The following is a 24839-nucleotide window of genomic DNA, read 5'->3' as shown; positions in this document are numbered from 1 at the left end:
TTCACAGGATGCTGTGGGCTGCATGAGAACTCAACGGCCAGTCCCCACCGCTCCTCCACCGGCCCCTGGGTCAGCGTCCCCAACTGCAAGGCCTTAGGGTGCTGAGCAGGGAATGGTTTGGAGCGATCAGAGTCTGCAGTGAGTGGGACCATGCACAGCTTGATGCCGAGAGTTCGGCTGCTTGAGGAGGCTCTGAGCATTGACCATGTTTGCTCTGGGCAGCTGTGAACCCACATGAAGCCAATAGCAGCAGGCAGGGCCACTATGTGGGGACATGCTGGTAGCTCTGTTGCCCTCTCTCTTTCCCAGGATTGGCTCAGTTGGGCAGCTGGCGAGCTAAAGAAATGGGAATGAGCCTCCACATCAGCCTGACCCCGGGTATTAAATCACTGCACCGAGTACGTCAACACAACGCCGAGGTGGCTGCTGGACAGTAAGGTCACAAGGCCCCAGAGAGTGGCAGAGTGGCTGGACTTTGCTATCTGGTCTGTATCTTGTGTGAGAGCTTGAGACTCAGAGGAGTCCGTGGGGCACACGGAGGTGAACTTAGTCCCAGATACATTGTATGGACGCTGTCATGGGACACCAGTACTCAACAGGTAGGTGCTCTCCAGGGGAGCCCATGACACCGGCCTGGCCAGGGCAGGCCCTAGGGCCTTTCCAGAACTGGCCTGAGTTCCCGGCTTCCTAAGGAACAATGCTGGGAGGAAGGGAGCAGTGGGACCCCAGCCATAGACAGTACATCCTGTCCACAGGCTCACAACGGGCTTTGAAATAAACAAGTGTCGCTGTCCCGAATTAAACTTCTATTTTCCTTCCACAGGGAGCTCTCAGCTGCAGCCTCCTGGCCTGAGCAGACCTTCTCCGAATGGCCAAACTGCCTGTCCTCAGGAGCCAGGACGCCAGCTCAATCTTAGGTACAAGGTTCCAACGAAAATCTTGTGGGGAATAGAGGCCACATTCTGTCCCTGCAGGAGGCCTCTGGGGTTCCCTGAGAACCTGTTTCTAGTTCTCTAGTGGATTTCAGTTTACAGAACTCTCTACTTCAGCATCCCTGGGTCCCAGGGCTGAAGCTGCATCTCAGAACCTGAGGCCTGAAGGCCAGGGCAGGTTTGACAAGAGGGGCAGGGCCATCTGATGCCATCTGAAGGGCCCAGGGCCAGTCCGAACCTAGACCAGCTCCACTGTGGGAGAATGGGGTGTAGGTCTGGAGACAGAAAGGGGTCGACCCTCTTTCTCTCTACATGGGTCTTGGCTGCACAGTTACTGGCTGGATGACCCACACTGGGCCTGGGCCTGGGCCTCTAGCCCTCCTTTGCCTCAGTTGCATAGTGAGAAGGAGTGACCAGAATCCTCTCCTTCCCCTGCGCTAACCAGCAGCCTGGGTGGCTGGGGCAGGGCAGCTTCCCTGGCTGAGTCCATTGTTTTAAAGGACAATCCTCTCCCCCTCTCCCCTCCTTGGTGGTCTGCCATCAGCCTAGGCACAGAAAAGAACATCACTAACACAGGCTGGAATGGGTCACAGGCACAGGCTTTATCAGGCGACAAGGATCATCGATTGGCCATGAACCACAGTCCTGCGGGAGAAGAACAAGCCACAGCTGGAGCATCAATACCTGGGGATCTTTGTGATGGTGTCCAGAGAGTCCAGACCACTGAGGAGGTGGGGCCCACAGTGGATGAGTACTAACGGGCAGGCCAGGTTCTGCCAGTGACCCCAAGCAGAGCACCAGCCCCTGTGGCCACCCACCCCGTTGTATGCTCTGCTCCTATGTCACTCGACTCAAAGCAGGTGGGAAGCAGGAGGCAGGGAGCCGGCATCAGGGTGCAGAAAGGGCAGGGAGGGGACAAAGCCCAAGGGAGAGCTGGGGCCACCTCTCTGAGGAAGACCTGGCCCCATCCCCTCCCCACTCCTACTGAGACCGTCCTCTGTAGTCAGCAAGGGACACAGGGCCTGGGGCTGAGTGCTGGGAAGGAGGGACGGGTGTGAAGGGGGAAGGCAAATAGGTGGAGCCTGGGCTGGAGCTGTCCCAGAGCCTGCTCAGAGCCCTGGGGAGGGAGCTGACCCTCTGAGCCTGGGTTAAGACAGAGGAAGAGGAAGTCAGCTCTCGACCCCAAAACCACCAGTTTCCTCTCACTCTCACACTGGTGGAGTGGAAGCTGCTCAGGACAGGGGAGCACAGCTGGAGAGGGACGTGATCAGATGCAGGACAGAGCAGACAGGTCCTAGCACGGGCCAGGAGCTGGAGACACTCCACACTGATGGCTACAAACCATCCGCACCATTAGCTGGGGGCTCCCTCAGGGCTGGCCTTGGTGTCTATCAGAAAAGGGTCTGGGGTCCTAGTTCCACCCTCCCAATGCTTCTGCCAGGCAGGACAGGGCCAAGGAACAATAGTGGTTGCATTTCATTTAAAACTACTGTTTCATTAAAAAGCAAAACAAAAGAAAAAACTAGCTCTGAACATGAAGAATTATAACCAAGAAAGACAGCTTGACATTTTTTGCTTTATTAAACATCATTCACTGAGAATTTCCAAAGCACTGTGTGGTGCCCAGACCTGTGTGCCAGGGCTCTGGGGGTCGGGAGAAGTCTAAGGCACGGGCCCTGCCCTGGCGCATGGCTTCTTCTCCCTGGGAAGGCAGCGCCACTGGTGAAAGGCCACTGACCAAGTCCAGACCCTGAGGATGGCGAAGGCCTCGGGACAGAAGCCTGAGAGCATCACGCCCCACTGGCAGTGGGAGGCAGTGCAGGCTGGGAGCCCTGCCCAGGCTCCAGGCTGAGCGGTGGAGAATGCTATGACCCAGATTGTGAGAGCTGCAATGACGAACGTTGGCTCTGTGCCCAGAGGCCCAAGAAGGCCATGGACTGGGCTGCCCTTTCCTGGGAAAGAAGGAGGGAGGAAGAACTGGGGCCTGGCAGGGCCGTTTGCACCCTGGAGAGGCAGGGCTGGGCCTCACTTCTCCCTTTAGAGCCGTATCAGGAGGCTCAGGAGAGACTTGCATCAGAACACTCCAGACAGCTGATCTCCCCCTCAGCAGCCCTCTCCTGGGAGACCCACCCAGACCCTGCAGGCCCCTGGCAGCCACAAGGAGCAGAAACCCTGGGGTAATTTGGCTTGGGGACCCCCCCCCCGACCCCAGGCCCAGGCCAGTCAGTCACCCAGGCTGCTGCTTAGGGTAGGGGAAGGGGAGGATGCTGATCACTCCTTCTTACTATGCGAAGAGAGGCAGAGGAGGGCTAGAGGCCCAGTCCCAGTTTGTGTCTGTGCTGGGACAGGCAGAACCCAAGGGTATGAAGCTCCCCTGCCCCATGTGACACCTCGCTGGGGCCCCACATGTCTTGCTTCATCCTTGGGGCTGGGCTCCTGGTTGGCAAGGCACACCCTCCCTCCCCTCCATGTCCATGGGGAGTAAGACAAGTTGGGCTCCGGTTCCTAGGGTGAGAGCCACTCCCACAGCCTGCAGGGTTCTATTTTGGCCCCACAGCCCAGGAGAAAATGGAACCATGCAGTTCTGGGTGCTGTGACCCAGGCTTCCACCTGGCCTCCCTCGGGGGTGGGGAGGTTCTGACCCTGCAGGGCACAGTCCCCTCCCTTCACACAGATGTCCCCACAGACAGGCCTGCTGGGCCAGGGGCCAGCACGGAAGCGTCAGAAGAGGCTGGGGGCCGCCTGGGCCGGCGTATCGTGGTCCCGGATGTACTGCAAGATGTCCATCTCGTCCATGGCTTGGATCTGCTCCTGCGGCTTCTGCTGCCCAGCCACAGCTTCAGCCAGGCCCGCTTTGCGGGGAACAGCTGGTTTTCTGGGTATCGCCGGCTTAGCTGCCACTGGTGGCTTGGGCTTCGGCTGGGGCTTGGGTTTCGGCTCAGCCCCCAGGTTCAGAATCTGGTCCAAGTCCTCTTCAACTCTAGGGAACCACAGGGAGGAACCCTGAGCATGACACTGCTACCCCGTGACAGGAACAAGACCCCAGGCAATGCCTCTGCCCTCAGGGGGCTGGGCAGCTGCAGGGAGCCCAGCCTGGGCCAGGTCAAGGCCCCGCCCCGCCCCATTCCGCTCTGGCCCCTCCACCCATCCTGCCCAGAGGAGACACGAAGACCAGGGCTCTCCTTCCCTCCCACCCACAGCAAAGCAGGCACAGGGCAGGCCCCACACAGCCTCCTGGGAGTTGGTCTTCAGGTGACCCCACTTGATACATGCTGGCTTCTGTAGGGGGCTTTCCCTCCAATCCCTTCAGAAATAACCACCAGCTACCACGTACAGAGTTCCCGCTCTGTGCCGAGCACTTCAGACACCTAATCATATTTCATCCTCAAAACACCACTCTGGGGAGGCACGACTGTGTTTCCATCCTGCAGATGAGGACACTGGAGTCCCAGGAGGCCGAGTGGCCCCGAGGGGATGGTATGTGACAGTGCCTTTGTTGGGAGGAACAGGACATCGGCCCTCAGAAGCTGAGCCCTCATCCAAAGCAAGTTCAACCAGAGAAAGAATAACCAGGGGCGCTGAGCCATGGTGGCGCAGGGTTGGCCCGCCCACAGTGGGCCTCTGTGGGCCACATGGGTGCTAGACAGAGCCCAGCGAGAGCTGAGGATGGCCTTGGCCAGGGCCAACCAAGACTCTGTCATGACCCCAGACCTCTGATCTCCCACTGGTGGGTGGGAAAAAAGCCCCGGCAGTGTTACAGTCACTCAGGACCATCCCTGGGTACTGTGGGCAAGAAATAGGCCAGGCCCCTGATTCTCCAGAACTTGATTTCTGGAGACGGATGCACAGTGGAAGACTCATTCAATCCATTCCATCCACTCAGCCCTGTGCTGAACACCCGTGATGGCCAGACGTTTGCACGTTCATCAACCCATTTAATAGTCTCCACACACTGTGTGTGCACAGAGATTAGCCCTGTTCTACAGATGAGAAAACTGAGGTGAAGAGAGGCAAAGGGCCTTGCCCTGAGACCCACAGCTAGTGTGAGGATGAACAGGACTTGGCCTGCCTGTGGCTGGTTCTCTGGGGTGTGTTCCCCTGCCGGGGGCACCCGGACTCCAGTGTCAGGGCGAGGTTTCCCTTTGTGCTAACAGGCATCTCTACGTCTATCGCTCAGTCATGCTGGAGTCCGGTGAGGGAAGGCACAGGTACTGAAGGCAGCAGACCTGGAGCACCCACTTGGTCTCTACAAGCTTCAGCGTCCTCATCTACAAGCAAGAGTAACAGTGTCACTGGCACTGCTACACAGAACTGCGCACGGAAGCACAGCACTGTGGGTGGAGAACTGGCTTCCGTCCCTCACCCTGCAACTCCTCCATCAGGAGGCTTCAGGCCACTCCTTCTCCCTGGTCCTCAGTCTCTTCTATAAAGTGGGATTGTACTTACTCTACCACCCTCACAGGGATTCTTACAAGGATCAAATAAGACAACACAAGGAAAGTAGTTTCCAAATGTACAGGAAGGCTGTATGTACTGATGTCTACCGACAGCAGGGACTGAGCAAGTGGGCATAAGACACAGAAAAGCAGTGCCTCTCTCTACAATGGGGACACCCCCAGCCCAGTCAGGCAGGGGCCACGCAATTGCAAAGGCCTGGAAAGAAGGTGTTGAAGTCCAGAGAAGGGAGTGAGCCCTTGGGCCAGAGCAGGCTGGGAAGGCCTCCTGGGAAGGTGAGCCTTTTCAGAAGGGTGAGCCTGGCATGAATAGGGGAGAGAGTCCTGGAGAAGGGAGCAGAGAGCAGAGGTCTGGAGGTGGGAATGAGAATGAACAGGAAGAACCAGGCAGGCTCATGAGCAGCGGCTTCCTGCCCTGGGGCAAGGCCGGGCAGGGATGGGGACAGAGAGGAGATACCTTTGATCAGGACAACTCCTGGCACTACCAGAGAGCCTGTGTGAGTCTGCAGGTGCCCAGCACAGCACCCCCGGGGTGGATGCCTGCCTGTAGCCAGCTGTGGAAGGAGCTCCGGACACCCTGCCTGCTTCCTGGGTCAACCTCCTGTGATGGGGCACAAACCCCAGAGAGAGAATTCAGAGTCTGTTTGGTCGGCAGAGAAATGAATAAAAGGTGTCCTTCTTGAACAAACCCAGAGGGACTGGCCCAAGCCGGGCCTTCATAGAGAGATCAGTTGTCTTGGGGTAGAGGCGATTTCAGGAGGTATCACTCATGGCCGGGCTGCTCCTGGCCACCTCAGGTCAGACGTGCCGGAGCTCCCTCCAAGTGGCGGCCCTTCCTTGATTCCCCCATGATGCAGCCTCCATTGAAGGCTGAAGGGACCTGGGAAAAGCTCAAAGGGACTGAATTATGCTCAAATAGGGGCCCTTTGGAAAACAAAGCCGCCGCTAGAAGCTTCTGTCAGATTTCAGGATTATCCTGCTTGGCAAAGCAGTGACTCTTTGGAACTCATCAGCAGCTGGATTTGCTCCCAGGTGGGAGGGGTACATGGGTGGGCAGCCACGGTGGGAGGCGGGATATCTGCTCTTGGGACACAGGTGGCTGCAAGGCACCCCTTTTCCTAGCACCCTATTTCTGAGTCATGACTAGGACTAGCTCTCACTAGCTCCCTTCTCTTCCAGGCCCAGCTGGTGTGAGGTCAACCAGAGAGGGGTAAGGGAGCTCTAAGACCCTGGCCCCATTCCGTCCCCCAGGGTCCCTGCGTAAGACAAGACTCACCTAAACATCTAGACTAGAGGCCCTGCCCTGGTGTGGCTGCACAGCCAGAAGGAACAAAGGCTTCTCAGTCTCAACACGCTCAGTATACACCCCACGCTGCCTCAGGGCTGTCACGGCTGAGGCTAGTGACAGAATGAACGAAGGGGTGAAAGCATGAAGGAATGAATGACTATCAGAACGTTCTTTATTATGAGGAAGCCCAACTACTCCCTGGATAGTCACAGGGCAGACACAAAGAATGAATGTGGTTCCTGCCCTCAAGAAGCTAATCGCAGTGTTACAGCTCTTTTTGAATTTGCCTGAATTTTAAAAGAAGAAAAGCAGCTAATCCTTTCATTAGCAGATGTCTGCTAAAGTGAAGGTGGGGGTGCGGGACCCACATTTTTTGAGCAGGGATTCCCCAAGCGCTCTGTGGGACGCTAAGGGGCACCACAGAGGGGAGGGCCCAGGGAGGAATGAGAATGTGAAGTGCCGTGTGGTGCTGGCTCGCGCACTACCAGCCCTGCTTCATATGGCATTTCCCCAATTCATCAGGCCACAGAGCCCTTTTGAAGGTAGCCTTTGACCACCCCACTGTACCATGTTCCGCAGAACACAGGTTGGGAAGTAACGGATTTAGAATAAACTAGGCCAGAAAGGTCCCACAAGAACCACCCCACTGGGACACATGGACTCCTAGACACGCTCGGCCTGGCCCTGCCACTCCCCAGGCCGACTCTAGTATTCCATTTCCCTGTGCCTCAGTTTCCCTCTAATAAAATAACAATCCTGGTTTCCCCCAGCCTGCCGGGATGTCAGGAGTGAGGACACAGGATGAGAGTGAACAGATGCCAGGGGCCTTGGGGACATGTAAATACCAGAAGCCGTCACGGTGACTCAGGCTTGGCGGGCACTTGGAGGGCTAATAGCCCGAGGCTGCTAATGAGGGGTAGAGATGACAGTCTCCAGGGCCTGCATGCCTCAGTGTCACATAAGCCGTTCCTGGAAAGAGGCGGCCTGGCTTCCTGTGAACCCCAGGCACAGTCCTGTGTCCTGGAGCGCGGAGGAGAAGCTGGAGACGGGCACAACACTGAGCCTGCTGAGAACGTGGCCAGTGGAGGTAAAGGCCTGGGGAGAACTGGGGGGCTGGGTGGGGAGGCAGATCACCCAGCCGAGTGCTCAGACAGTCCCTAATGAAGTGGAGAGGCCAGGGCAGAGCAGGGGCCATAGCCAGGTGGCCTCCCACACTCGATTTCTTATAATATGGAGAAAATAGCATCTACTTTAGGGGGGCCGTCGTGAGGATTACATAGGAGAGCACATAAGGAGTCTGGCTTACTGCATACACAGCAAGGACTCAGGAAATAGGAGCCATCTCAGGCACAGGTTCTGCCAATTGACCTCCATGTGACAGATGAGGCCTCATTCTCCCTTCCTTCTGTAAAAGCTACTGACCGGGCCCTCCGGCAGAGAGGCCATCGCCAGGACACCTGCACTTTGCCCCCTCTCTGGGTGGGCTGCATTCTGCCATGAGTCAGTTTAAGTTGTTCCCAAACCTGCTTGTGCCAGTTATACCTGCTCTTACAATTATATAATTTAATTATTCTTTACATAAATTGTTAAAATATGATTGTGAAAGAAAGACTGGTTGTGCACACAAAGTTCTCTCTTTCTGGAACTAGCTGAGCAGCCCTGGGCTGCAGATCCTCCCCCTGAAACCCCTTCGCTGCTTCTCACCCAATGTGCACCCACAGGTTTCTACTTTTCACAGGTCTGGGGTCCTCCCCTCAGAGGAGGCTGGGGCTGAGACCGGGCAATGCCCCCAGATAAGCCGGGCCCTTGGCTCTGTCCAGGACGTTCTCAGAGCTGGCCAAGTGCCCCTGGGGACAGGCGGTACCTGAACAGTTCCTTGGAGGCGTCCCTGTGGCCGAGGCGGGGCGTGGGCCCTCCACTCTCACAGGCGGCCGGCAGCAGGAGGGAGTCACCCAGGGGCACGGCCCCGCCGAGGTCAGGATCGTCAAACAGCTTCAGGGCTGTGGGAAGGCAGCAGCAGGGGCGTCAGAGGAAGCCCTGGCCTGTCCTCAGCTACCCAAGGTACAAGGTGGAGAAGGCCTGGCCCAGCCTCCTGGGGCACCCAGCAAGGGATAAGGCAGAAAATCAGAGAAGTGGACAGGGTAGGGGCAGGAGGAGGACGAGGACAAGGGCTCACAGAGGCCTAGGACAGCTGTCTGCCTTGGCCTCAGCCGCCTGGCACCTGTGCCAGAGTCAGCCGATGGCATCACTCCGGTTTCAGGTCCTCATGGGCTTCCTACTGCTCTTAGGAGGTTATAGCCTCTTGGGCTCACTGCACCAGGCATCTCGCCATCCAGTCCAGTTGATCTCAGTGCAACCCCTCAACTGCACCTGGCCTTCAACAAGCATTTACTGAGTGCCACCCACCAGCATGGGCCGCGCTCTCTCTGCTGGGATGCCATGGCCACTCTCTCTCCGCCGGGATGCCATGGCCGCTCTCTGCTGGAGTGACATGGCCACTCTCTCTCTGCCGGGATGCCATGGCTGCCCTCTCTCTGCCAGGGTGCCATGGCCACTCTCTCTCTGCCAGGGTGCCATGGCCACTCTCTCTCTGCCGGGGTGCCATGGCCACTCTCTCTCTGCCGGGGTGCCATGGCCACTCTCTCTGCCGGGGTGCCATGGCCACTCTCTCTCTGCCGGGGTGCCATGGCCACTCTCTCTCTGCCGGGGTGCCATGGCCGCTCTCTCCGCCGGGGTGCCATGGCCACTCTCTCTGCTGGGATGCCATGGCCGCTCTGTCTCTGCTGGGGTGCCGTGACATGTGGCTGCTGCCTTCAGGAAGCCTGGGTGTCCTCCCCGCACCCTCTCACATGTGAACTGATCGGGGCTGCCCTTGGAGAATGCCGATCATGGCCGCTATACCTGGAGTCCCCTGCTTCCACAAGGCCAGCAAACTCCACTGACCTTCCAGGATCCAGCTCAAGGAGGGCCCCCACCCCACCCCAGGAAGTCTTCCGGGGAGTCCTACAGGAATTGATGCCTCTGCTCAGCCTGTCATAACTGCTGCTGCTCTGTAACTGTCAGGTGATGATTTGCTTCCCCAGGGGCCCCTGAGGCCCTCAGGATAGGGATTAGGGACAGGGACTAGGTCTCACTCCTCAGCATGTCCTTGGGCCTGGCCCGCAGTGGGGGCTCACCAAGTATGGGCTGACTTAGTGGGTGGCATCAACTCCCCTCACTGGAGGATGACCTGGGCATGTGAGGAAAGGGACCCAGGGATGAGTGGAGATGTCCCAAGGCCGCTCAGTTTTCCCTCTGCCAACTCGGCACAGAGCCCTCCAGGGGAGTCCATGCAGGCGACACATTCCTATTAAATCCAAACCTACAGTCACACACGTGCCCCAGGCAGGCCCTATCACTTTCTACACAAACGGTGCCTGGAAGCCCAGGGCCCATATCTGCCCACAGATGTCATGGAAGCGCTTCTCGAAGCAGCACAGAAAACCACCCTCCTCTTCTGTGGGACGTTTACAGGAAACACACAGCCCGGGAATGTTCCAGGCTGTGGGGAACCAGGTATGAGGCTCAATTCCTCCAGCAGGAAAGCTCCCTCCAAAGCGGAGTCTATCTAACTTCTAAATAGGACAGGGGAGATGAGTCCTGTTCACGCCGGGTGAGTCTACACCCTGTCTGGTGACGGAGCTGGGCACCGAGAGGACACCAGGAGCAGACCCTGGGGCTCTACTTACGGTCCATGGATGACACATCCTCCGAGGGGCCCTGCGGGAACTGCTTCCTGCCCGGGCCAAAGAGCCCCTGGTCAGGGTCCACCTCCTCATCAAAGATGGTGAGCCGGGGCGAGGGCTTGGCTTTCATGGCCACTTTGGGATGTTTCTTGGGCTTCTTGGAGCTGGAGAATCACAGACAAAGCACAAGGTGAGGATTTCCCACAAGTGTCCAGGTGGCCCGGTCACACCCACACAAGTGCTGGGCCCTGCAGCGGGGGTGGCTGGATGCCATGGGCCAGAAAAGACCAGGCCAGAGGGACCAGGGAAGGCCTGGAGAGGACCACCAGAGCAGTCCAGGCAGGTGGAGCTGAAGTCTTTCTGAAATCTCTAACAGATGGTCACACGGCCAAGGGAAGGACAGGTCCTCCATCCCAGGGGAGAAAAGCAGGCCAGCAAAGGTGGCTGGGGAGCAGGTTTCCTCAATGACAGAGTGGTAGGGCCCCTGCTACTGTGGGCAGCTGTGCCCTGTGTTCAAGAAATGACCACTGTCAGAAGGAGCAGGTGGCTGCCAGGACTGGACACCGGCTGCCAGACAACCCCGGCTCTTAGATGTCTTCAGGCCCTGAGTCTGCCACGCGGTCACAGGCCAGAGATCGTGCTCCCATTCGGAAGGTGGAGATAGCTGCCTGGTCTCAGAGTCTCAGCACTTGGGAGCCAGGCTCAGAGAACCACACTCCACAGCCACTCAGAAATGAGGATGGACCTGGTCTGGAGCCACAAACCTCAGGGCTAGGACTCAGGAGGGCAGAAAGCAGCCTTGGTAAGCGCCTTATTGCTTCCTTTGCATGGTAAAACCACCATTGTTCTAGTTAACACTTGGGTTCTGCGGTGCAGCCCCCTTTCAGGAAGCCTCTCTGGGACTTGCCCACCTCCCCTACTCCGGCTCTGCCACCGCAGGTCCCATTACAGTGCACTTGGCTCTGCCAACCCAGGTCCCACTACAATGCACTTGCCGACTGGCTGAGGAGGTCCTGCTCTGGGCCAGACCCTGCTGTGAGAAACCAGGACAGGGCAGGATGGAAGCTTCTGGGGTGTGGGAGTACTTTAGTTTTGATCCAGGTGGTGGTTCCGGGCTGGATAAGTAAACATGCCTGGAGCTGAATGCTCAGGATCTGTGTCCATCACTGTATGATACTGCCAGGAAGGAAACACACCTGATTTTACTTTAATCACTTTAGCAGGCATTCAACGCCTGCTGGTGATGCCTGTTAGCCATTTTAAGGTTCCTGAAAATGATGAGAATGTGCCCTTTACTGGAAACTGAAATTCCGTGTGCCTGTCTCTCTGGCGGGCAGTTCCACTGGACTGAGGTCACTATGTGAGGTCACCATCTGAGCTCATGTTGGTAACACTCTGCGGCAAAACCGCACCAAGGCTGGCCTACACAATGATACAGATTAACCAACGGCAGATAAAAATAGCAGAATGGCCCTGGGTGCTGGAAGGGGCAGGGCCCTCCAAGGTGACCATTCCCACAGTCCGGAGTCTGAGGTCTAGCAGAATCCCAGTCACCCAGCAGAGGCGAGGAGGAACTATGAAGGCCAGGAACGCTCCCTGCCAGAAGGCTGCAGGACGGAGCAACCTCTGAGCTCAGGGCCCAGTTCCGGGGGAAGGATCTCTGCAGGACTCCTTTGTTGAATGAGGAAACAGTGGTCCAGAGAAGCTGAGTGTCTGCCCGAGGCCACACAGTAGGGATGGGACAGGCAGCCTGGGTCTAGATTGAGGATGGTCATACTTGTGGTCCTATCCTCGTCCCCTCCAAATGTCCCATGAGGAAGGTGATATAGGATGGGGCAGGGACAACAGGATTGATCCTGCCGTTCTCTGGGGAGAAAGTGGCATGTTTCAAGGGTAGTGACGGGGAGCAGAGACGCAGTGGCACGGACTGCTCCAGGAAGGCCCATCTGCCTGGTCCTGTGCTTTCTCCACCCAGCCCAGGCCATGAGGCACCTCCTCTGCTGTGCACCACCCTCAGGCCCTGCCTGTGGCGCTGGAGGTGAGGTGGAGGGAGCCTGGATTCTCCACCCTAAGGGCAAGTGCTTTCCAGAAAGTGCTTCTGCTCCTCTGAGACCTGGAGGAGCCAGGACTCGTCTGCTCAGACGTTCTCCCCTTTATTCTCACAAATCAGGCAGAGCCAGCTCGGCTCTCATGACTCCTAGGAAGTGGGTGCCAAACAGGGGCCATGGCCTCCTGGGGCAGACAGCAAAGCCGACCCCAGCCAAGACCCACTGAGTCGGAAACCCCAAGCAGGCCCAGGAGGCTGTGTTCAGTCTCCTGAGGAATTGCACGGTCAGCCAGGCTTGCAGCTGCTGTTCTGCCCGATGCTTCTCTCCACTTCATTCCCCATCTCCGCTGCCCTTTGCGTGGCTCTTACTCCTGGACCCAGCAGGCACTGCAGTGGGGAAGGGTGGAGAGCTGCCCCGGCCCCTACCCAGGTGGCAGCTCTCAGGGAGAGCAAGTCTGAGGCTGCTCTGCAGCCTCCCCCAGCAGCAGCTCCACACCACACCCCCCACTGTCCCCTCAGAAACAAGCAGGCCCTCCCTGGCTCCTGGGGTTTAAACTTGCATTGTACCCGGCCACGGGCCCCTCGGGGCAGGGGAGCAAGAGGCTTTGCATTGACCAGAAATCAGAGGGTGCACAGAGGAAGAGAGCCATCTGAAGAACAAAGAAAGCGAGAGAACAGGCGCAAGGAGGTCTCTCTGGAGAAGCTGTGGTGCCCCTGCCTACGCCTGCACCCTGTCCTGACAGCACACAGGAGGCCTAACTTCCCTTCCATGTGAGTTTTCTCCTCCAACTGGATTCGGTCCTTGTTTCTCTCCCTAGAGACATGTTTGCCCTTTTGTTATCTTAAACTGAAATTAAGTGGATCTACAGCACATGCGGGAGGCTCAGGCATAGTCTGTACCCTACCCCACCCGCCCCGTGCTGCCTGGGCTGCCTTCTTTACCTCCCCAGCTCTCCAGACCCATCTCCAGGGGAATCGAAGAAGCAGGAAAGATGGAGTTTTATGCCTAAAAGCCCCAGGGTCCTGTCCCGAGCGGCCCAAAACTTTCAGGCTCTGGGGACTTGGTAATGTGCCTGGTCCAGAACAGATGCCTTGATAAACTCTGGATGAGAGGATGGGCGATGGATGGAGGCGGGGAGGGATGGACAGGTGGAGGACAGGTAGGCAGGCAGCAGGCTGCCGGCACATCTCCATCTCAGGATTCTGCTAACGTATTCCCCAAGGCGGGAGGGCCAGGGAGGGAAGAGGGATAGGCTCCCAGCCCCAGTCTCAGACAGCGCCCTATGTGCGGAAGCCCCTCCTCCAAAGATCTCCTGACGACTCCACTGGCCTTGCCACCAGGCCCTCAGCCACTCTATGGGCAACTCATTCCTTCTCTTGTGAGCACTTTTGATGGCCAGTACTCACTGAGAACCTCCCACCTGCTGGGGACTGTGCTGGGGACGAGGGAACAAAGATGAGGACGAGCTGCCGCTGTCCCCAGAAGCTCATGGCAGGGCAGGGTCACATAGAAACTTAGCAACAATAGTAAACAAGGAGTTTACTATTGCTGCCAAAGAGATCATTATGGTCGGACAAGGTGGCTCACACCTATAATCCCAGTACTTTGGGAGGCTGAGGCGGGTGAATTTAAGAATAAAATATGAAAAGTACTTTAGTTTAAAGCAAAAAGTTTGCAGGAGGCCAGGAGTTCGAGACCAGCCTGGCAAAGATGATGAAATCTCATCTTTACTAAAAATACAAAAATTAGCCCAGCATGGTGGTGCATGCCTGTAATCCCAACTACTTGGGAGGCTGAGGCATGAGAATCACTTGAACCCAGGGGATGTGGGTTGCAGTGAGCTCAGATCATGCCACTGCACTCCAGCCTGGGCGACAAAGCAAGACTTTGTCTTGGGTGGGGGAAAAAAAAGGAAACTGTTCATTAGCACACAGGGTGTTCCGCTCTGCCACGGCAGAGTATAGACGACAGAACCAACCAAGCCTGAGGGCTCAGGGAAGATGTGATGTGGAGACAGGAAGTGAACTTGGTGGAATGAGAGCTAAATAGCGTCTCGGGTACAGGACCTGCGAGTCACACTGTGAGGGTCTGCAGGGGGCATGACTAGGACATAACTGGGAACCTAGATTCCTCTTGGTGAAAAGGGACCCCTTAGGCTTGCAGCAGACGTAGTGCCGTGAGGGAACAGGCTGAGTCAGGTCTCTCCAGGCAAGCTTTGCTCATGGTCCATAGAAGAAGCGACCGGAGCCCGGACTCAGGGAGCAGTGGTGGTGCGAGGGGAAGACAGGCCGGGAAGAACTTCAGAGCTTATAAATCTGGACAGTTAAGGTGATCAGCTGGCAGAAGGGAATTGCCACTGATCTCAGTGAGGGGGTCAGTAATTCCATAGGAGAGGTGCGTCACTCAGCCTCTGAGCCATTTCTTCACCCTTCTCCTAGCACAAACACCTCAGGGTTGTCATGAGCACGGAGTCGGGTCAGGTTGCACACATATCACTCGGGGGCCCCCTCAATCCTCTCCTCCCTGGTCCTCCTCCTCCTCCATTCCTATATCAGCATCCACCCAGCCATCTGCAGGCACAGGGCCCGGCGCTGCAGTGCCTGCCCTCCAGCCCGCCCTCTGCGCTGACAGGAGACAAAGCCCCTCACTGACGTGGAGGAAGGATGTCTTCTTCTCCCTTCACTGGAAAGACAGTTGGTCATGATTAGAATCTTGTCACCAGGGATGGGGCAACAGGGGCTTCAAAGAGAGGTCTGCAGGGAATAGGACTGGAACTGCAGCTCCTGGCTTCCTGGTGAGCACGGGGGTCATCAGAACTAGGGCAGGCCATGGGGAACACCAAAACATGAGTTGGGCCCACAGAGGTTGCATGGGGTAGGTGGGGTGCTCCTGGATGGGTTGCAGGCATGTGCTGGTATGTTCTTGTTGCATACACGTGTGTGCACAGACAGACACCCGCTTTCCTGCTGTGTGTTCCTGACAGCAGACAGACACGCAGACCAGGCCACGTTCTGCAGGCAGGCGTGCAGCATACGGGGTGAGAGGCGGCAGCTGCCATGGCTGACAGCTCCAACGCTCAGACAGGCTGAGCAGCAGCCCGGCTCCCTGTGGTTCAGGCAGTTCTGGTGACAGTGATTGACACATAAGAGCATCCACCACTGTGGCCACCCAGGGGGCCTGTGGCACCATTCCCAATGTGCCCACCCACGCAGCAGACCACCAATGGACACCAACTGCCCAGAACCAGGGTGTACATGTGTGGCAGACGCATCTCCTAGACAAAGCCAGCTCAGCTGGCTCTGAACAGAAGACTGCTGATCCTTCCACAACCGAGACACATGGACAGCATGAGTCTTCAAAGCCAGGGTGCAGCTGAACCAAATATGGAAATCCACCCTTTCCAATGATGCAAACTGCCTGCTTTAAACTAACGCACTTTTCATACTTTATTCTTAAATTCAGCTGTTTGTTATCTTTTTGCTTTTTGGGTTTTTGTTTGTTTGTTTGAGACAGGGTCTCTCTCTGTCACCTAGGCTGGGGTGCACTGGCACGATCACGGCTCACTGCAGCCTCGACTTCCCAGGCTCAAGTGATCCTCTCACGTCGGCCACCCCAGTGGCCACACCATCACACCTGGCTAATTAAAAAAAATTTTTTTTTTGTTGAGAGGGAGTCTCGCTATGTTGCCCAGGCTGGCCTCAAGCTCCTGGGCTCAAGTGGTCCTCCCACCTTGGCCTCTCAAAGTCCTGGGATTATACGCATGAGCCACTGTGCCTGGCTGGTTTTATTTTTGCAACGAGAAAATTCTCAGAGTCCCAATAAATGGACTTCTGAAACTCTTGCCAGGACAATGTTATTTGCGACAGTAATGGGCTTCCATGGAGAAGCAATCACAGGAGTGAGAATCACCTGAGGACCGGCACTAACCCTGGGAGTCCAAGTCAGCCTCATTGGACAGGGGCTTCAGAGAAGGCCTGGATGGAAAAACGAGCAGAGTCACAAAAGCTGTGCTCTGGGCAGAGAGAAAAGCCCAGTGAAAACGGCAAGGTGTGCAGAGCCTGGCAGAGTGAAAGTGCCCAATAGCTAGGCAGCAGGTGCATGGAGGGCCTGTGGGGATGTTGGCCACCTTCAGTGGGGCCTGGGGAGATTCTGGCCTTTGCTGAGAGAGGAGCAGTGGAGGGGGATGTAGGAGAACTTGTATAGGATCTGGACCAGTCACTCAACTTCCCCAACCATGTTTCCTTACTGGGGGGCAATGGGAAGAAGGAGGCAACTGACAGAAATGCTTTGCAAGCTGCCAAGTGGGTCCCGTTTACAAGTCAGCACAGGGCCGTGGCAGAGGCCTGGGGTCCCAGGAGCTGCCTGGTGATGTCTAGGCTCACTTATGCCTTCTACTCAGCAGACTTCACTCGGGGGACTTCACTCGGGGCCTTAAAAAGCAAATAGGGCCAGGCCAGGCACAGTGGCTTATGCTTGTAATCCCAGAACTTTGGGAAGCTGAGGCAGGAGGATCACTTGAGCCCAGGAGTTCAAGACCACCCTGGGCAACATAGTGAAACCTCACCTCTACAAAAAAATGGACAAAAGTAGCCAGGCATGGTAGTGCATGCCTGTAGTTCCAGCTATTTGAGAAGCTGAGGTGGGAGGATCACTTAAGTCTGGGAGGTTGAGGCTATAGTTAGCTGAGATCACACACCACTGTACTCCAGCCTAGGTAAAAGAGTGAGACCCTATCTCAAAAAAAAAAAAAAAAAAAAAAAAAAATTGGGGCCAGCCTGGGTGGTCACCATGAACATAATTTATCATTTGCTATGGTCCCCAGAGTCACATTCCAAGGACCTGTTTCTCAACAGCCAGAGCCCATTTTCCGGGTCACTGAGCCCTATCTTGAGGGAGCAGGACTCAGTGACAATCCCACCTGAGCTTGTGGGTGACGACATTTCTCCTTCTCTACAATGTGGCCAGAGACTGCCCCTCACCCATCCTTGCTCCAGCACCACCAGGGAACCACGTGGGTCCCAGCTGCAGGTCTCTGCAGCCCACGTTCTACAGCAAGTGCCAGTTCCCCCAAGAGTCTGAATACACAAAGGGACAATGGCCAGGCCACATGTAAAGGTGGAACTCTGACCCACAGCCTGCAGTAACCTGGAAGCCAGACCACAGCCTCTGCAGCAATCAGCCCCCAATGGCCAAGATTTGGTCAATAACCGCCAACTTTCCTAAAATTTTCCCCATTTCCAGTTTAGTAGCACCATCCAAAGAAAGCCAAACAGGCCCCACTTCCCGCTCACAGAGGACAAAGGATGCCCCACTTCTCATTGGCTGCTTCTGGATTCCCCACGCCAACAACCTCCAATCAGCACGTATCTGAGCCTTCCCTTTCATCTGCTTCAAAGTGTCCCACTCTCCTGCCTCTTTGCATCTTTGCCAAATGCAGGTGATGGTGGCCGATACCTCCCTGGTCGCGGTAAGCTCTGAGCAAACAACCATTGTTGGTTCTCACGTGAGCACTCCTATGCCCCCGATCCACTCCAAATGGTGACACGACCAGCAGGCAGCTGCTGTCCTTGCAGTGGGGAATGCCCGTCACCCATGGCATCAAAAAACAAGAGCGAACAGGTGAGGGCTGAGAAGCACAGGTGTTGGACTGGGGACAAAGGGAAAAGTCCTGGGCCAGCAGTCAGGAGACCCCCAGCTCTTGCTCTCATGCCTTCCTGTGTGATCCTGGGAAGGTTCCTCAGTTGTCACAACAGAGCCTGGATCTGATCTGCAGTCCTCAGAGTGTAAAGACGCTGTCATCCTAAGAGTGTTGCTACTTGCCAGAACTTGCCACAACGAGTCCTGGGGGAGCCTGAGGCAGGAGAATCGCAAGTATGACCTCCCAGATTTCTCTCTCTCAAGGAACCAAGCAACCACTGAATCCCACTAAGGATTCAGATAAGCAGGCTCCTTCCGCCAGGGCCAGGGGCTGCCCCACCTCCAGAATCACCTGCTCTAGGAAGCTGTAACAGGTGGCAGGTGTACCGGCGCTCCTGGAGGGAGGTAAAGTTATAGTATGCACATCACAGGGTCCTGATATTTGCATAACAACTATAGGAAGTGGAAAAGCTGCCTTTTCATATTTCAACTGTTATTTAAATACACAAAGACCTCTTTAGAGCAAAGTAAATCTAGAATAGTACATTTTTACAAAGGAATTTTCCTGTAGTGCTTCATCTCATTTTATCCTTTCAGCCACTGGGCCTCTACTTTACCCCCATTCTACAAAGAGACAGGCTCAGAGAAGTACAGCAACACACTCGGTGTCTACCAGCTAGTAAGTGGCAGAAAGGGGATTTAAACCTGGGACTGCCCATCTCTAACCCTGCTCTTGGAGTAGCCACACATCCTGGGGTTGTGTGGGGTTTCCAGCTGTCCCACGCACTGTCAAACCATACTCTAAGGGGCCCTCGCCTTCTGCAAAGCTGCCCAGGGCTACCCCAGGAAGTGGGGCTGAGGCTGGAGGGACAAAGATTCAGTCCTCACTTGTCCCAACCAGGGGAAATCCTACTTCAGCCTGTTTTATGTGCTGGGATTCTGGATGATATTTCTCTTGAGCCAAAGGTTATGCTACTGAATTTAACAAGCAGAAACCACTGGTACATCTGTTGTTCCTAACAGCCCGTTTATTCAGGCAGGACTTTGTGCAACAATCTATTTTTTTGTTTGGTTGGTTTTTGCTTTGTTTTATCTTGTTTTTGGGACGGAGTCTCACTCAGTCGCCCAGGCTGCAGTGCAGTGGCATAATCTCAGCTCACTGCAACCTCTCCCTCCCGGGTTCAAGCAATTCTCCTGCCTCAGCCTCCCAAGTAGCTGGGATTACAGGCATGCCCTGCCACACCCAGTTAATTTTTGTATTTTTAGTACAGACAGGGTTTCACTATGTTGGCCAGGCTGGTCTTGAACTCCTAATCTTAAGTAATCTGCCCACCTCGGCTGCTCAAAGTGCTGGGATTACAGGCATGAGCCACTGCGCCCTGCCAGGCAGTAATCTGGATGGGGAAATGCAGTTGGCATGCACACTGTGCTGCTGTGGTCACTGTGACAGCCTGGGTGGAGTGCCACCTGCGTGATGCTGCAGGGCGGCTGTGGCATCTGCCTCCTCCTTTCCTTATGGCTTTGGGTCCCCAGCCAGGCCAGGGCTAAGAGCTGTACAGGTGCAGGGTGAGGTCAGGCCCAGCCATCCTGGCTCATGGCCCCCACATGAACCCCAGGATGGCACCGCAGAGAACTCCTCCAGCAGGTGGGCCAGCAGACGAGGGAAAGCCCAGCCCCAGCAGGAGGAGCTGGGGAGTAGTCAGTACCGGAAGTGCCTTCCGGACACGCCCTGTCCTCAGCCCACTGTGGACGGGGAATTGTGGTGATGGCTAACCTGCCGCTCTCCACGCCTGTTTCCTCTCTGGCATTTCCAACACTTTACTGGAGTTTGGTTTCTGGGAATTCTCAAATAGGAGCTTGCAGAACCAACTCAAGAGCTTGTTAAAACACAGATTCTGGGGGACCTACCCAGATCTGAGGGGGGCCTGGAATCTCTCTCTCTCCCAAGCTTTCAGTGGCCCAGAATCCCTAGGTGGTCTCTGCTGCGCTGGTGGCATCAGGGGAGCCCTGGGTGCCCAGGCTCAGGCTGGAATGAATAAAGAGGTGCCAAGCCCTTGTGCAGTGGTCGGGATATTTGGCAAGAGGCACCCTTGGGGGAGCAGCTCCAGGGCACCTAAGGAGGTGGGGCTGAGGCCCTGCTGTCCCCACAGAGCTCCCCTCCACGGCTCACCTTAGGGGACCATCTTGCTGCTGAATCTTGGGTTAGCGAATCTGGGAGCACCTGGTAATGTGCCAGCATTCAAAACCACAGAATCATCCCGGAGAAGTGATTTCATCCAAATATGGAGGGTAAGATATTATTTTTATACTAAAATACATGTGGTTCTTTTATGCAAGATGAAGCAAAATCCATATTAAAAAATTATCATAAAACATGGCCTTCCAGAGAAACATTCAGCTTCACCACGGAGGCCACAGCATGGAGACCCGGGTGTGGGCTCCCCCTTCCAAGGAGTCTGGGAAGCCCAGCCTCGAAGGCAGGTGCATTTGTTCATACAGGAGCCAGCCTGTCCCACCAGACGCTGTGAGTCCTCAGGGACCCAGGGCCTGCAGGGGGTCTCTGTGTGCCAAAGAAGAGATGGGAGGAGTGGGCCCTGGGGCGGGGGCAGGGCTTAGAAAAGCACAGGGGCACTCCCAACGAGGGGCTTCAGCCCTTGGAGAACCCTTTACTGGAATGGTACCCCAAAGTCCCCAGAAGCAGCTTCAGGGGCCCTGCTCTGGGTGGGGCACATATATAGGGGAAGGCTCCATAGAATAAAAGCGTTGTATATGTAGAAGTTCCTCAAGTTATTGCCTACAATAGCAAAAACCTACAGAAAACCCCAGCATGTTCACAAGCAGGGGCCTGGCAATGCCACTTACAGCCCATCGAGCTGAGAAACCAGCAGAGGAAGGAGGGAGAGCGCAGCTATTGATCTGGAAGGACCTAGAACGTGTAAACTGGAAAAAAGAAAATTCCAGAATGGCACATAAGACAATCTCATTTTGGCAGTAAGATGTGAATATTCAAAGATGCATTCAAAAATTCACAGGGAAAGGAATTTCATCTGTGTTTGCAATTTTTCTATACTAATTGTGTATTATTTGAGTCACAATGCAAAATGTTTCCCGCAGAGGATTTCCAGCATAAGGCAGAACTATTAGGGTAGAATGTCAATTTTCTCAGCACCGTGACATCTCTAAAATAGAAAGTTAAATACAAAACGGGGGCGACATGGAGCAGCAATCGGGACAGACCATAGGGGTGAAAAAGCAGAGTACGAAAAGGCGCGTGCACTGTGCCTGCAGTTGCATGGATGGCGCTGGGACGGGGTCAGACGAGAGCCCCAGCAGAAGGGGAGAGCGGTGGTGTCGGGATGGGCCGAGGTGAGGGTTTTTTCTGTCTTTAAGCGCTCTCTAACGGTGTAATAACGCTCTCTTGTCCCTAACCAAAACCAGGTTTACAAGACAAAGAAAAGCCAGGCCGGCCTGGGCTCCGGCTTTGTGCTGGCGACTCCCACCCTCCCAGCAGCCCTGCAGTGGAGCAGCCCTTCAGCAGAGCAGCAGCGCCTCGCCGCGGCCACGGTGGGGAAGGACCGAGGCTGGTTGCAGGGAAATGGTGGCTGCTCCAGGAGCGCCCAGAGCTAAGTCCACACATGGGGCAGGGCAAGCTGGGAAACGGGGGCTGTTGCACTTGCACAGGAACCAAGGGCACGGGAGGGAGAGGGGTGCACAAATAGCCCCCTGAGAAGAACAGAAAGTCCCCCACCAAAGGGCAGGTGGGTGGCACCAAGAGAGATCAACAAGCCCAGCTGGGTGTCTGTGAAAGGCCGAGGTGGAAACCCAACCTCAAGGCACGGCTCTGCCACACACACGGCTCAGGCCAAGATCCTGCTGAACTCCTTTCTCGATTTTCCCATCTGTGAAAGGGGGATAATCCTGGGGCCCTGCCCACCTCCCAGGCTGATAAAGACTGGACTGGAGATGGCGTGGGGTCCTGGCTCTGCTATCTGCAGGCTGCAGGAACGTGGACGAACCACCTGACCCTGAATCTGAGTTTCCCACCACACAGAAGAGGCTGATGCCAGTGCAGGCCTCCAGGGCTCCGTTTCTTGACCTGTGCTCACAGTGGATCCTGAAAGCAGTTTGGTGAGTCATGACCTTTCCAAACATTGAAAAAGAATAGAAAATATCCGAGTACGATACACTTAGTAAGGTTTTGTATGAGTTCTGGGAACTTTTGCTTCAGTTTTATGGGATGTTTATACATGTGTGTCCTGGGTCATAGCATATAATATAGTTTTTACTATGGGTTGTAGCAAGCAGTTTCAGAAATCCTGTCTTAACAGATATAATGAGATCATGTAGGCAAATGCTAACTTAGTTCCCCCAGCATTTCATAAACTCTCAAAAAATGTTACTTCTTATTTCTGCCAGAGGTGATAACGCTGATTCACCAGCACCTTGTCACACGGGTCCTTAAAAAGCAAGCCCAGCAGAAGAGGGTCTTGAGCCAGCGGGATTACTCTTAGGTGCTAAGCTTTCCCAGGATTCAGGGGCGAGGACCCCAGAGTACAGAGCTGGGGAGGGGGCTGGCCCCCCCCAACCAAGGGGTCCCAGGACAGCTGACACATCTCCCCTGACAGTCTGCTAATGAAGTAAGTAGGAAGTTCAAGGCAGCACTTGCCAGCCCCAAAGAGCATTTTCCTACCCAAAAAAGGAGCCGCTCTGCTAAGTGTGTTCTTCTGCCAAAGGCTGGCACAGACAACCAAAGTCCATCTTGGTTTGGCACTACGTGTGGTTACTCAGAACAACAGAGAATGTGAGTTCAAACAAAGCCTCACCCTTACCAAAATAAAGCCCAAGAAAGGCCTGCAGGGTTGGGCCAGGCTGATAAGGAGTGACTATTACAGGCTTGTCCCCACATCACCCGCTACTCTGGCTGCCTCTCCCTCAGGGCCGCCGACCCCACTCAAGGACAAGGCCAGCCACGGAGGGCCAGGAGGGGTGACTGCAGGGCACTTACTGTGCCTAGGTGCTGCAGGATCCTGGCTCCGGGGCCTGTTTCTGCTGCAGCTCCCCGAGCGCTGTGCACCCTTTTCCAGTGTGAATCCTCACCCCTGGACGCTGGTCTCATGGCCACCCTGCAGCCCACCCTTCCATAACCCTCCCCACGAAGAAGGCCTTTCCAGAGTGGGCTGTGATTTTAGGACAGAATTCTGCATGCTGATGAAGCTGAACTTGCCTCTGCCTAGTTTCTACTGGGCTCTAATTCCTTTCTGGGGCAGGACCTACAACAAAGGACTCACTCATCTGGCGTCTGAGGACTTCAGTAAACGGCTAAGAGACATTCGTTGTGGTAGAGAGCGGGAAGAACAGCACCCCTGGCCTGGTCTGATTCCATTGAAAGATGGGGCCAGGATGATAGCTAATTGCTAAAGTTACATAACTCAGTTCATCTTCACAGGAGCCCTAAGAGGTTGGTACGACCATGAGCCCATTTTCACTGAAGAAAACCGAAGAAAAGAGATTGTAAATGGCCAGAGATCCACGGCTGGTGAACGGCCCTGTGTGGAGGCAGGGCCAAGGTGAATGCTCCTGCTATGCAGATGATGCAGGCCCAGAGCTGCAGCTACCTCTGCGAGTTCTGCAGCTGGAAGGAGCACCCAGTCCTCCCACACTAGCCGGACAGGGCCGCAGCCTGCACTACTGAGCTGTCACGGGGAGCCTCTGCCAAGCCTCAGTGCAGAGCCACAAGCGGAGGACATCCTGTGACCCAGGCAAGGAGGCGATACCTAAGCCCAGCCCCAGAGACATGGACACCACCAAGGGCACACAGAGAGCTGGTTCCCCCAAGCACACCAGGCCAAGGCCTCGTGGCCCAGATGCTTGTGAGGGGGCGACCTGGGATGCTCAGGGCTTTTCTCAGATTCCAGGGAAGGGGGATGTCATCTCCAGAAAGCCTGGAATACACCAAAGGGACCCTCTCGACAACGGGAGACCAACCGCATAATGCCCAGAGGGTCCAGCGCCTCCTCCTCCTCCAAGGATTCCTCAGCATCCTCGCCCTTCAGGCCCTGGATAGGAGGACCCTCTTCCGCCACTTGGTCTTGCTGCTCAAAAAAGTCGAAAGCCTCTTCATCATTCCCGGTCTGGCTGGCTGTGCCGTCCAGGACAGAGGAATCTCTGCTGGTGAGCCCTGCAGCCCCTGGGGATCTGGTACCTGTGGAGGAAGGCAGAAAAAATGGGACTTGGTAACCACCCCGGAGCCAGGGGAGGCATCTTGCCACACTGCACCCTCCCATGCCAGGATCTGAGGTCAAGGGCTTCCTGCAGCCTCCTGGGACCAAACTTGTCCCTCCTGGGACCTGAGCAGGAGGGAGAGTCTGGGTGGATAGAAGGTGACCTCCGTTTCGGGGGCAGCCAAGTGCCTGCTGCAGCCCCCCAAGGGCTGAAGGGCACCAAGGAAGCCTGGAGTGAAGTGGTCACCAGTGAGAGCTTCAGAGCAAGACAGGGGCAGCGGTTCCTGAACCCAAGGCCCAGAGCCTGTGTGCACAAGGATGGCCCCACCCTCCTCCTGGGTGAGCCGTGGGATAAACCAGCCAGGGCACAGGGTGATTCAACAAGAACCAGTGCAGCCAGAACCGTTTACAGTCGGAGGCGCGGCAAGGGGCTCTGCAGATGGAGACCTGTTCCAAGAGTCTGGGCACCTGGACTGTGGACTGGATGGGTGCTCAGCGTAAGCATGTGGAAGATTCCAGAACAAACGGTGACCA

The 24839-nt window shown here is 55.8% G+C and overlaps 1 protein-coding gene across 3 annotated transcripts in view; it reads right to left on the bottom strand.

Moving 5' to 3' along the window:
- Nucleotides 1–2488: 2488 nt before the first annotated feature.
- Nucleotides 2489–24839, bottom strand: part of HS1BP3 (HCLS1 binding protein 3) — a 34086-nt gene continuing 11735 nt past the window's right edge. For 2 of the 3 annotated variants that reach the window (XM_065527349.2, XM_005576469.4), the window contains exons 4-7: nucleotides 24070–24286; nucleotides 10403–10563; nucleotides 8539–8674; nucleotides 2489–3912 (exon numbers count right to left, since the gene is read on the bottom strand). In XM_065527349.2, coding sequence (XP_065383421.1) covers nucleotides 3654–3912; nucleotides 8539–8674; nucleotides 10403–10563; nucleotides 24070–24286 — 773 coding nt within the window. In that variant the 3' untranslated portion in view covers nucleotides 2489–3653. Of the gene's footprint in view, nucleotides 5201–8538; nucleotides 8675–10402; nucleotides 10564–24069; nucleotides 24287–24839 lie in introns of all 3 variants that reach the window. The other variant, XM_074012261.1, reaches the window with a different exon arrangement.

Source organism: Macaca fascicularis, chromosome 13, assembly GCF_037993035.2.
Source record: "Macaca fascicularis isolate 582-1 chromosome 13, T2T-MFA8v1.1".
Lineage (NCBI taxonomy): Eukaryota > Metazoa > Chordata > Mammalia > Primates > Cercopithecidae > Macaca > Macaca fascicularis.
The sequence above is the reverse complement of the archived record's forward strand: the minus strand, read 5'-3'. Positions and strand labels throughout refer to the sequence as shown.